This window comes from Colletotrichum spaethianum (assembly GCF_022836535.1).
Source record: "Colletotrichum spaethianum MAFF 239500 DNA, contig16, whole genome shotgun sequence".
NCBI lineage: Eukaryota > Fungi > Ascomycota > Sordariomycetes > Glomerellales > Glomerellaceae > Colletotrichum > Colletotrichum spaethianum.
In genome coordinates this window covers 1,088,752-1,101,719 of record NW_026054786.1, presented here as the reverse complement: position 1 = coordinate 1,101,719, position 12,968 = coordinate 1,088,752, and the positions used below count along the sequence as shown (strand labels likewise).

At 52.2% G+C, this 12,968-nt stretch overlaps 4 protein-coding genes across 4 annotated transcripts; 3 read left to right on the top strand and 1 right to left on the bottom strand.

Moving 5' to 3' along the window:
- Positions 1–2,688: 2,688 nt before the first annotated feature.
- Positions 2,689–2,985, top strand: ColSpa_06805 (uncharacterized protein; the record flags this gene model as incomplete). The annotated part of the gene is made up of 1 exon (XM_049273017.1): positions 2,689–2,985. The coding sequence occupies one exon, from the start codon at positions 2,689–2,691 to the stop codon at positions 2,983–2,985; it is 297 nt and encodes a 98-aa protein (XP_049128974.1).
- Positions 2,986–4,546: 1,561 nt separating this feature from the next.
- On the top strand, positions 4,547–5,152 carry ColSpa_06804 (hybrid PKS-NRPS synthetase prlS; the record flags this gene model as incomplete). The annotated part of the gene is made up of 2 exons (XM_049273016.1): positions 4,547–4,888; positions 4,934–5,152. 2 exons carry the CDS (start codon positions 4,547–4,549, stop codon positions 5,150–5,152), a joined length of 561 nt encoding a protein of 186 aa, XP_049128973.1.
- A 5,406-nt stretch (positions 5,153–10,558) lies between these two features.
- On the top strand, positions 10,559–10,931 carry ColSpa_06803 (uncharacterized protein; the record flags this gene model as incomplete). Its single annotated transcript, XM_049273015.1, has 2 exons — positions 10,559–10,816; positions 10,905–10,931. The coding sequence occupies 2 exons, from the start codon at positions 10,559–10,561 to the stop codon at positions 10,929–10,931; spliced, it is 285 nt and encodes a 94-aa protein (XP_049128972.1).
- Positions 10,932–11,528: 597 nt separating this feature from the next.
- Positions 11,529–12,947, bottom strand: ColSpa_06802 (alkaline proteinase; the record flags this gene model as incomplete). The annotated part of the gene is made up of 3 exons (XM_049273014.1): positions 11,529–12,128; positions 12,257–12,586; positions 12,645–12,947. The coding sequence occupies 3 exons, from the start codon at positions 12,945–12,947 to the stop codon at positions 11,529–11,531; spliced, it is 1,233 nt and encodes a 410-aa protein (XP_049128971.1).
- Between the last annotated feature and the right edge of the window lie 21 nt (positions 12,948–12,968).

Here is a 12,968-nt window from a genome sequence, read left to right as displayed (position 1 = left end):
GGTTGAGTTATCGTAGAGTTGTGACGGGTGGTTTAGACAACCATGAAACGATTTGGAAGCACAACGGGATCGCGCACGCGTCAGCGACTAAAAAGGGCGTATCTGATGGATGTCGTCCATAACTTTACTCGACTCTCCTGGTCAATAATGAGAGTATGGTTGACGTCGGTATCCTCGGTTTCGAGCTGTTCGTTGTCGATGGGTTGGCGCGCCATGCTCCCTCCCCATTCGCCCTTCAGAAAGCCTAATGGATCTATATGGAGTCGCCGGCGAAGGCTCAATGCAGACTTTGGGGCACACTTTGTTATTTGGCAGATGAACCAACTCCGGAGATTCCACGTTGTCGCCCATTTCCAGTGGATGTGAGCTTTCCCCAGAGGTCGTGTCCAATGTCGCAGCAAGCCAACGTTCCACACTGCCAGCTCCTGTGGTCTCGTTGTCGACGGCATCAGCTTGGGACCTCTGCTTTCTACTGGCTTGCTCGTGCCGCGAGGTATGCGTATGGTACCCATTTGGAGGTTGCTCATTCTCCTTGTCATCGTCGTACTCGCTCCATTCCTCACAGCTCTCTTTTACAGCCTCTTCAATCATGTTCTGCATGATGTCGAGCGACTTGGTTGCCAAATTCATTGTAGTGTTTACCATACCCATTGTAGTGGCATATCGATAATCACTAAAGGCGCCCTGTGTTCGCATCGATGAAGCTGCTAGATTGTGAGTCGCGGCCGCGAAATCTTGTTGGACGTGAGTCGGGTTCCTCCAACGTGCGTTGTATTCCTTTTGGGCCCTGGTACGGCGTTTGTATGCCTCGGCGATCGCGGCGTACAGTGAGCTGATATGTTCGTCTTCGCGGGCATGCGTCTGACGGAGCTGCTCTGAGTCTTTCGAATAAGCCTCAAAAATGGGTCGCTGCTCTTCGGCCTCGCGCTGGGACGAATCCCACGTCCATAATGCGAGACGTAATTGCTCGGAAGCAGCGCATCGGCTATCTTTGACAGCAACGTGTTGCCCGTTTCTACCGCAGCCTGTGCAAGGACCCGCAGTGCCCCAGATCTTTTTAAAGTCCACGGTGTTACTCATCTTAATGTGTTAGCGACATATGAAATGAGCTCACCCGAGTGCTTCATTTTACCTCGAACGTCTTAGCCAATATGTCGTTTACGGAGCCTATGTGATAAGAGTTGAATGGACTCACGGGTGAGTTGGTGACCAAGATTGAATGGACTGGGCCGTATGATGACATGAACGCGTAGATATTACTCGGAAGACGCGTCTCCACTACGCGCGCGCGGGGACAAGGACCCGCTAACCACAGACCATTTCCCCGGTACAGCGCCCTTCACACACCAAATTCTAGTGCCACAGGTTGGCCCGCAGGGCTCATTGATATCCCAAGTGCTTTAAAGAGACCAAGTCCGAGTTGCAGTTTTCTATTTCCTTTCTTATGAAACAAGATATATTCTTGCTCAACCCTTCGGATACTGTCGCCGTGTCTCAGTGTGTAACTCCTTGAGCTTGAGTAAAACTAGAGCAGTCTAAGAACGACCATCGTTGAGCCTGGTGGCGTCGATGGAGCTGCGGTCCTTTACGGCCTGACCCTCTGCCGGTAGCGACACGGTTACTCGGCCCGACAGTTCTGAAGCAGGTCAGAGTACACATGAAGAACTAAATATTCTTTCAGGCTCTCGTTATCAACTTGCACGTGGCCTAGAATCTGGTCAGCCAGTAGATTAGAGACACTGGACTGTTTGTCGCTCTCTGCATCCATGCGCCAAAAGATCGAAGAGAATGCTTGGGATGCCGCAGTAAGGCGCCTTCTGAAGCCTGAAAACGCAATCACAAGGGCGTGATGAACTGATTTGATGCATGGATAAAAAGACTGGGGGGGGTTGGTACTGACATGTCATACAGGTTTCCTCTTAGAGCGCGAGTACATAGTGACAACGTGCTTTCCCGGCCTCAGAATCAGTAATCCCCTGATTCGCCTCTGACAAGGGCCGTTCTAGAATCTCAAGCTCAATTTTTTTTGGCAGCAGCTAGATCGATCTTCCCCCGGATCTCCTTCCGAGACCCAATGCTTAAACTAGTAAGCTTGATGCGTCTCGAAACGAACGGCATAGGGCTGAGCTCAAAGAGAAATCATCAGGCAGACCAACTTGGATGAAGGGCTCATCTACGCCTACCAAGTTGAGAAGTCTGGTTCAGGGTCCACGTTACTTTCTAATTGTAATCAAAGGGAAAGTGCAAAGCTCCAAGGAGATAGGATCATGTATCAAAGCACACGCTGTTCCTAAACCTACTCGGTGCGTCTTCCAGATCAGATCAGATCAGCAACATTGTTGCGTAGATGCATATTCAATCGAGGGAAGCATGACTTGACTTGAAAGACAACTCAACGTTGTGTGATTACTACCTAACTAGATGCACCCCAGTATCGGTTAGCGGCTTTCTGCGGGCGTGCATGGTTGTCTCAAGGAACAGGCTGTCCCGTTCGCCAAACTTGCTTTTTTACCACACCTCGACAAGGTAACAAGGGCCAGTTGTCGGGTTTGCCTCAGGAACCTCATTCATTTTCCAAATCCTCCCTTCCAGATCCCAAGCCAAGTTCGAACAGATTTTGCACAACCCGTCGTATACCTTAGGCCCATTCGGCGACGCAACGTCTTAGCAACTAGCAGCCTAGACAAAATGACGAACGCCGATCAGCAGCTGTCGTCAGATTCGGCAGAGTCGGCAGCACCGAGCGAGTTGGTGACTTATGATAAGGACGGCGACTTGACTGTCCGCGTTGGTCCCAAATTGAAGCCCTATCGAATCGACTCGAAGACGCTATGTCGCTCGTCTCCGATCTTCAAGAAGATGCTGTATGGAGGTTTCGCCGAGTCGCGTCCCTCGAACGGCAGCGACTGGACGATTGCTTTGCCGGACGACCATTGCCGTTCAATAGGATTCTATTTGGCATCATCCATGGGGCTTTCGAGATGATTCCTGAACAGCTCTCGCTGCAACGTCTGTACCAGTTATTGATTCTCACCGAGAAATACGATGCAACACGTCTTCTACGCCCTTGGGCTCACAAATGGGTTCATAATAAGGCTGTCAGGGACCAGACGGGGGAGTCTGAACTCCTGTCGGTAGCGTGGGAACTAGGCGACTTTCTCCTCTTCAGGCAGATGATGGACACAATCACGAACAATTGCCACACAAACAGTGACGGCAAAGTTCTTTACGGCAGGCACCAGTAAGCCCCCGGTAAGAATTCTATGAATGGTCTTGGCGCACCAGAGTTTGTCTTCGACTCGCTCGTATTTCTTATGCCCTCAGACATGCAAGGTATGATGAATCCTTGGTCTTACTGGTTTATCATGGCGTAAAAGGCTGGTTCTGATGTGTGCTTAGAAATAATCGCAAGAAACCGTGAAAGACTCGTCAGCGCCGAGTTGAAGCCCTACATGGATTTGTACACCAACCTGAGATCGGGCAGATGCAAAAGCGGCTACCGTGAAATTGAGCGCTGGCGATGTAACTCCATAGCCCTCGGCTCGCTGATCAAGTCTCTTTCTAGAGCGAATATTGATATCACAAAGACTGGGGTATCCGAGTTATATCGAGGGAGCCTTCATGATTTGAGGCACGCGCTCAGCCGAGTTGAAATCGAATGGATATGTAGGGAATGTGACCATATTATCAAGGGAGCTCGGAAAAAAGGCAGGGAGAACGCGACGGATTTATTGAAAGAGATAACAATCGTCCGAAGTAGTCACTGGACTCATCTTGTAAACCAAGCTGTATAAGCAGGGCTTCCAGTCACCGCTGAGTTCTTGCAAATCAGCACAGAGTAGGGAGACGTCAGGAACAGATTATCAAACAGTTGAGAGTTGCGGATGGTCAAACTAAGGCCGCTCGCGATGTCTTGAATATAATTTATGAAAGCAATGAGATAGGTTTATATTGTAAATGTCCATCCATCAACAAGATGGCTCCATGCGCCACCAAACTTCAAGAAAGCACGTTCTAGAAATCAAAACTTCATGTTACCCAAGCTCGTTTCTTAAACATGGCTAAATTGAGGATGCAAAGAAAAAGGTGGATCATCATGGAACTAGAAATATAGGAATGACACAGCAGTTGATCAAAGAGGAGAATGAGGTACTGGTAAATATGTTGTTTTGGGATCCTGAGTGAACGGTAGAGTAAGGTATTTGGGCGATAGGCAAACCAGCCATGTAACTAGAACTATATTATAAACTAAGCTAAGTCTTTCTGTTTCCTACTAGATGTATAGAGGTAGGTGGTGTAAAAGAAGGGGTTAGTAGTAGGCAAATCTTTCCGTCTACCGGTAGACGGAAAGAATCGGGCGGTGCTGAGCCGGAAACAATTTTGACCACAAAAATGCATGAAAATCCTAATCCTAAACCGAAAGGTACTGTATGATAGCCGCGTCAAAAGTGTTTTACACATTCTGCGTGGGACGCTACCTGATCAGAGCCATGAACAGTCTGTGGTTGGTGTGTTCCAGACGCCATCCGCTGATTGGATTGCCTCCATGATTGCCATCTTTCGTCTTGGCGCCATCTATCTGCCGCTAGACCTCAGAGTCTCGGTCCCACGCCCAAAGGGCTACGTAAAGGCGGCGGTTCCAACTGTCATTTTGTCTGACAACGAGACGTTTGCACGCCGCCCGGATATTGTAGTTGACGTTGACGACGCGTTAGCTGTCATTAACATATCTGATCTCCCAGCAATGGTGCAGAAGATGATGGAGAGAACTACAACGGCTGCCCAGCAGGAGCGCCCTGCCTACATCATCTTCACGAGTGGCTCAACCGGCGAACCCAAGAGCATCGTTGTAAAGTATGCGAGCGCCCGAGCCATGGTTGAGGGCTTTGTTCGAGAGTGAGACATCACTACCCTTGGCCGCGTCGTGCTTCAGCAGTTTGCCTTCACCTCCGACGGCTCGCTGAAGCAGATCTTCTCCGCCATCGTCACCGGCGGCTGTCTGATTGTCGCTCCCGCCGAAGCCCGCGGTAACCCGACGGAGCTGACACGTCTGATGGCTGAATATAGTGTGACCATGACTGTAGCGACGCCTTCCGAGTACAGCATGTGGTTCCGCTTTGCGCCCGACGGTCTGCGCCGCTTCACAACCTGAATTTCTGCCTGGTTCGGCGGCGAGCGCTCGCCTCAGAGCCTTCTGGAGTCGTTCCGTAGTCTGAGCAAGGAGCTACCGAGCCTGCGCTTCTATACCACATGCGGACCTACCAAGGCGACCGTTTCGACCCTGAAGGGCGTCACTAACTTACGCGATCCCAGTCTGACCGTTCCCGTGCCGGGCCGGATTTTGCCCAACTACGCCGTGTAAATTTTGGATGAAGAGCCACTGCCTGTACCTGTTGGTGTGCCTGGAGAAATAGTCATTGGCAGGGCCGGTGTTGGCCAGAATGAATACCTCAACCGGCCAGACGTGGTGGCAGAGCAGTTCTGCGCGGACCCCTCACATCCGAAGGCAAGAAAACCACTGGTTGGGGTCAAATGGACTTTACTGGCGACCACGGGCGGCTTGATACCTGCGGCCGGATCGCCATCGAAGGCCGCGTCGCCGGCGATGCGCAGGTCTAGGTTCGCGGGTTCCGTATTGAGCTGGCAGAGGTCGAGGGCGTCATCATCAGGGTAGCTGCCGGTTCGCTGGCCCGCGCCGTGGTTACACTGCGTGATGGCGAGAGTGACCATGATGGGCTCCTTTTTGCGCATGTGGTGATCGCAGACAAGGACAAGAGCGAAGCGCAAGTTGCCCAGATGATCAACCAGCTGCACACGCGACTTTTCGACTCCCTCCCTAACTATATGGCCCCGGCTATCGTCGTACCCATTGACGAGGTGCCCCTTACTGCACACGGTAAGATCGACCGAAACGCCGTGCAGGCGTTCCTTCTGCCAGAAATCAGGTTCTCCGTCAAAAGACAAGAAGAGCAGAAGAAGAGCTTCACACCGACCTAGCGTCGCCTTTCACAAGTTTGGGCTGATGTGCTCCCGGAGCTCTTGTTGGCGGCCGAGCCACTATCGCCAGAGTCTGACTTCTTCCGCGTCGGTGGCAACTCGCTGCTGCTACTGGTCAAGCTGCAGTCAGTCGTCAAGCGCATGTTTGGTGACGCACCTCGCTTAGGCTTGCCCATGAGCACGCCAAAGCTCGGCAGCATGGCGACCCTGCTGGACAGCGAAGGATCTGCTCCGGACTGGGACAAGGAGATGGCACTGAGCTTGTTAGACGATATCCCGGAGACGGCGCAGCGGACAAGAAGTTCCAAGTGCGGCGGTCCCGGACTCCGCATCCTCGTCACCGGCGCTACAGGATCTCTGGGTAGGAATGTGATCCCTCACTTTATTGATGATGAGCGCGTTGCGCAGGTTCTGGTGCTGGCGCGGCCGCTCGAGGGCCGGAAGCTGACCGACTGGTTCCCGGTCTCGTGGGCAAACTTACTATATATATACATCAGTTACCTTACAATTTATTTTACTTTGTAACTTTTATAATTTCTAAACTTATCTATATGACTTATCCATAACTTATCTTTTAAGTAGCTATTAAAAACTGAAAATATCTTAATCCTAACTTGAGTAGTTTTTAAATGATTTACTTAAATTCTTTACTGACTTTGTTCTTATCCAAACCTTAACGTTTCTTCAGATCTAAATAAGATTATTGTTGAAGCTAACCCTTTCTACCTTAATTAATAGCCTTACTTTAAAAAAGCCTGCGTATTGTTCCCTGTTACCCCTACTGTTATATCCCTTAATTTTTTTACCCCTATTGCTTCAGCTACCTCGCTATCTGTAAGCCTACTTGCACTACCTAGCCACCCGTTGACCTTGGGCCCTGAGACCCTTGCAACCGCCGCCCATGACCCCCCGATCAGCATGCTTTCACCCTCCCCTGTCTGCCACAAGAACCATATAACTACTACTGCAATTACTACCGTGTGCACACCCAGTAACACCATAACACCTGTAAAGAACCCCCGCCCCGTGGGTCTCATCACCTCTGTTTCCATAACCACCTCAGCCCGCGCGGCCACGTCAAACCGGTACATGTGGTCGTAGTGCGACATTCTGAACAGGCTCGTCAGCAGGCCTTGGATTGCTAGCGCTGCGCTGCCCGTAGCTCGCAGCGTTGCTTGGAATCCGGCTGCATGCAACCGTGACAGCGTTGACCGGCTGCCGCCGCAGAACCCGCAGGCGGGAATCCCTCCATTAACCGGATCCATCACCGACATACGCCCGCTGTCACCTAAGCCCGGGAGGCCCGCGAAGGCCGCACTGCTCACTGGGCTTGCGGATGTCGGCTCCAGGGGCGGCCGGCCCATGGCCCCTTCGTCGGTCATGTTGGAGTATTCAGGCAAGAGCCAGGACTCTTTTTTCGCAAGGGCAAAGATGCCACGGTCAGTCAAAGATCCCATGTCCTTGTCACCCCCCAGCTGCCTCCGGATGGCTCTAGTATCGTACGTCCTTGATGCTGCAATCCACGTTGCCGCGGGCTCAGGGGCGCCTCGAGGCCTCGAGGCCGTTATGTTTGTGTTCTGGTACCTAGGATGAAAGCTACAGAGCGTTATACTGAACGTCAGTCCCGTAACGTCAGTCTGCAGCGTTGTCCACTCGCTCATGTTTCTCTCTCTGCTGCTGATGTCCGTCCAGCCCTCAGCCGTGCCGGTGGTATTGATAACAAGATATACAGGGCCCGGATATGAGCTCCTGTTCCCGGGGGGCTTCATGGGATCCATCTCTGAGACGAGCCCTGTGAAGCGCATACTGGGATCGTCTTTTAGAGCCATGCTGCACAGGCTAACCGGCCACTCGTCTTGTGCAGCGACCAGACCGTCTTTGCTGAATTGCTGTGTATAGAAGGTACAGTTGAATGGGATCCGGCCGATGCGTCCGCCGAGGAGGTTCCACGTTTTTAACCGCCACACCGTTTCGTCGGTCCAGACAGCCCCTGAGATCCACCCGTGATTACTAACCTGTATGCCTGAGAAATGCGGCCGCACGCATGCAACCCTAGTGTCCAGCAACGTGGCCTTGCCCTTGTAACCGACTGTACGCTCCCGTTCAGGCCGCTGGTCAATGGGAAGGAAGGCACGTATCGACAGACCCGTGTCACTGACGCCATCGCGGGGAGCCGCCGGCTCGGCGTACTCTGCAAAGGCAGGAAATACGATGGGCCGCGTCGCAAGGTATCCACGCACTTCATCCAGGCCGATCATAAATTCGGCCCAGGTAGCGCCCTGAACTGTCAAGTCCATGCCGTACGGTGTGTCAACGGGCTTCTGTTGCATGATGGTACCGACGCCTACGTCGGACAGAAGAGCGGTTGACGTGAACTGTAGCAGCGTCGTAGTGCAGGTCAGAAGGATGACGAGGAACCAGAACACGGAGCTGATCCGACACAGGGCAGCGCGGGGGAGGCGCGACAGGAGCTCATGCGGCCCCGAGTTCGAGAAGACGAACAGCGACACGGCGGCGGCCTTTGGAAGTGGAGTCTTGGCCGTCTGCAAGAGGAGCGCGGCGACCATGGAGGTGGCGGCGGCAGCTTGTGCGGTCACGATCCAGCGGAGGAGCAACGAGGTCATGGTGACAGACCGCGTGAGCCAACCGGCAACAACGATGGCACGCCAGCCGGCGTTGCGCTCATTGCTGAACCAGAGGAAACAGAAGAAGCCGACGCACGCAAGAATGAGCAGCGTACCGCCGGCAAGGGTGACCGTAGCGTACCAGCCAAGGGCACGCAGCAAACGTCGCTCCTTCAGTGTCAGCGAGGAGCTTGGGGAAGTGTCCGCGACATTGACCACGTCGGCGAGTTCGTGAGGGACATCGCTGTACTGATGCTGGCCCATGGTGTTGTATATGAGTGGCAATTTGCAAGTATGATTATGGAAGAATTCGCTGTCCCGAGGTTCTCTATTTTCCTGCTCAGCTGGACGAGCTGAACCTCAGAGGTAGATGCCAAGGGGCTAGTAACGCCTCGTTCCCTCGTTACCTGAACGCAGTCATGTACTCGCCGTTTTAAGACTCTTGCAGTCTCCCAGAGACACAAACAACCTTCCTCAGGCTGGGAAGCCTAAGCAGATAGCTCTTTACAGTGCTTAGCAGCACGGCAACGCCTTGTATCTGGAGACGCTTTCGTTGCATACTAGGGCATCTCATGAACCCCTATAAGTCAGATGCCAATAGTGTAAGGAAATGGTAGTAGGACTGCTGTTGCAACCATGAAGTTTTCCGACATGACATGGAAGGCTTCTTGCGACAATCACCTATTGTCATAACGTATCTGCAATTTGGTCAACTGTCATGTCAGCTCAGCGAAGATATTGACGCGCAAGGTCAATTTGCATAAAAACATTACGAGAATCATCAGGCACACGCCTTTAACTCGAGAATTGCTTTTTCCCCTCCCCTCAGTCAGACTTAATGTGAATTTTGAAGCGTACGAATCGCAAAAGATAAATTGCCAACGGCATGCCTGGCTGCGGTGATTCAGGAGGCTACAAATCGTTACGAGATCAAAGAGTCTATTGTGCCTATCAACTATCGTATATGGGCCGTGTCTTTATCATATTTACTTAGGTCTTTGTGAGGTCTTCCAATAAATGTTTTTTGGATAGTTACTTTCGGTCCATTATTGTGCGGGTTTGATTTTGTTTGGTTACCTATCAGGCCGCTTGCAAGCTCAGTAATGGTTCATCAATTTCTGACGTGACGGTTCCTCAAGTCCTAATGAGAGCCTCGCAACAGTCCTCTTCAAAATTCCGAGAAAAACTAGAAGAATGTTAAGGTTCGTCCATATCTCTTCTTCCTTTAATTGACTCTTGCCTCTAAGTAAGATTCGTTGATTAACTGTGCTTTTTGCATATCCGAAGAGTCCGAAAGCGCCGAAAGCATTGCAAACACCGAGTACCCCGACGTGCCCATTCTGACGTAATGCCGAATGTAGCAGCCGAGCTAAATGGAGCTGCTGACATCGCATGTGTTACACAGCTTGGTCCATTATGAAAGAACTAAAAGCCAATAAACTCTTTCTACGGTCTCTGTGATTGTAAATGAGCAAAACGCATCACCATCAGAAATATTTCTTTCTTTGTCAACATGTATTACGAACCTAGGGCTAATGACCACGGGCTTCCTTATGATCCATTCAAAGTACGTCTAGGGTGATCTCGCATTTTCTTCGAGGCTAATAGCCTAGGCATGCGTTGTCCCCCGTGCAATCGGATGGATCTCATCTGTTTCCGCAAAGGGGGATCATAACTTGGCTCCATATAGCCAGTTTACCAACGTCAGTTTTGATCCGCCGGTGGTGATGTTCAGTGCGAACCAGACATTCTCTGAGGGTCGCAAGGACACTGTCAACAACATAGAACGCACCGGAAGCTTTTGTTGGCAGCTAGCTACGTACCCTCTTCGAGAAAGTGTCAACATTTGAGCAGAGCCGGTCAGACCTGAAGAGGACGAGTTCGAACGTGCTGGTCTGGATAAAATCTGGTCGAGGAGCCTGAAGACACCTGTTCCGATGGTTGCCAAATCCCCTGTGCGATTCGAGTGCGAGTACATGCAGACGGTTCGGTTACCAGGTAATCCGCCGATGGGCACCGTCGATGTCGTCTTTGGGAGGGTTATTGGGGTTCACATTGACGAGAGTGTTTTAACGGACGGAAAGATTGATGTTTCCAAGACGAATCCCATTGCTCGCCTGGGATACTTTGAGTACGGAGTGATTAACGAGTCTTTTGAGATGGTAGTCCCTGGGGACAAACGCTTGCTAGTCGGAGTAAGTCAAGCCCCAGGCCGTACAATTCTATGCGATATAGACTAATCAAGAAGGATAGCTTGAGGGTAACACTGGTAAGCACAATCAGGACTTGCTTCGCGATGGTTCCGAATAATAGAGTGGTAATACGTAGCGTCCCTCGAGCTATGGAGCTACCTATAGCTTGTCAGCCACGTTGGATACTCCAGCCTTAGCCACAATAATAATAGGTAGCCAAAACCTGTACTCCATAGAATCAAGAAAGGGAAAACAGTCACAAGCATGAGTGTTCAAGCCTCTGAACGACGTGTAAAAGCTCTCGAAAAATGGTTAAAAAAATTGAACTGGCCTATGGAGCCACACTCTTGATGCCAAATGGCCCGCTGGTGACGGATTTAGAAGTTAGCTTTGGACTTGCTGATGGCAAACATTTTCATGCTAAAATAAAATTGTGTCCAAGCATTTCTAGTCATTAGTGTCACCAACAGGGTTCAATGCAACTCAATGGAATCACGACGGAGAATTCAGACTCAGTGTGAGACTAAATACCCTTCAAAGAGGTTATATTCAGCTACTTGAATGCATCGCTCCAAGTTCTCAGAAGAGTCCTTTTAACCTCGATAACTACTCTAAACCATGTTTGAATAAGAAGGAAAACTTGTGAGAGTGTCTCTCGTCGCAGCAACCCCTTATCCTCCTTTTCATGTTGTTTAGTAATGGACCGTGGGCGAATTTACGCGCCGTTGCCGTTGTACGCAACCAGATTGGGGCTGCCGTTGAGGGTGCCGGTGACACGGCCAGAGGTTCCCAGGGCCTTGATGCGGGCAGTGACGGCAGCGGGGGTGGAGAGACCCTCGAGAGCCTGGAGGTAGACAGCAAGGCCGGCAACGTGGGGAGCAGCCATGGAAGTACCGCTGATGGTGTTGGTGGCAGAGTTACCGCCGATCCAGGCAGAGAGGATAGAGACACCAGGGGCGAAGATGTCGACACCGGCACCGTAGTTGGTGAAGGAGGCGGGGCGCCAGCTGGAGTCAATGGCAGCAACGGTCAGAGCATTGGGGGCGTTGGCGGGGGACTGCTGGGAGACGGGGAGGGGTCTGCCGAAGTCATCACCGTTGCCGGCAGCAACGACGGACAGGACGCCCTGAGTGTAGGCAGCCTGGATAGCGGTGGTCCAGGTGGTGGAGGCGGGACCACCGAGGGACAGGTTGATGACGGAGCGGGCCGCGCGGGACTTGGAGGTGATGTCGTTCACAGCCCAGTTAAAGCCGGAAAGAATGGAGGAGGTGGTGCCCTGAGCACCCTGGAAGACCTTGACGGAGATGATGTTGGTCTGAGGGTTGGGTTAGCATGCGTATTATAAAGTCTGATGAGGAACAGCGAGTGGGAGCCCCTAGCTACGGTAGCGGGATAGCCCGTCCGACGAACTGGTGGGTCCATCGATCAAGAGATGGTACTGACCTGCTTGGCAACACCGTACGTAGAGCCACCGATGGTACCGGCGACGTGAGTGCCGTGGCCGAGGGTGTCGGTGTGGGTTCCGGAGAAGGCGTTGAAGCCGAGAGTGACACGGCCACCGAACTGGGAGTGGGTGGAGATGACACCGGAGTCGACGACGTAGGCGTAGGTGTTGGCACCGGCCGAGGTGTCGTAGACGTACTGGGTAGAGCCAGAGGTCTTGTGGGAAATGGATCCCAGACCCCAGGGGGCGCCAGACTGGGTGGTCAGGGCACGCTCATCGACCTCGAAGTCGGACAGGTACATGTAGTAGTCGGGCTCGACAACAGCAACCTATGAGGATTGTTAGACGGTTGGTTCTGTGGCCTTCAAAGTCGGGTGTGAAATATACCTCGGGGTTGGCCTTGATCTCCTCAATGGTAGCCTCGTCAAACTCTCCAGAGTAGGCGTTCCAGTTGCTGATGTTGAACTTGTTCTCAATACCCGCAGTGTTACGCTTGCCCAGAGAGCGCTTATGAACGTCGGCAACCCAGTTCAAGTGCGATTCGACGTTGGCGGCGGCCTCGTCCTTGAGGGTGACGATGTACTTGCCAGGGGCGGCCGCGGGCTCGGCGCGTCTGTTGACGGTGGGAGCGGCGAGAACGGCCGGGAGCAGAGCTCCGATGGCGAGGGCGAGACGGCGGAGGTTGGCCATTGCGATGATGAGGAAACCTTG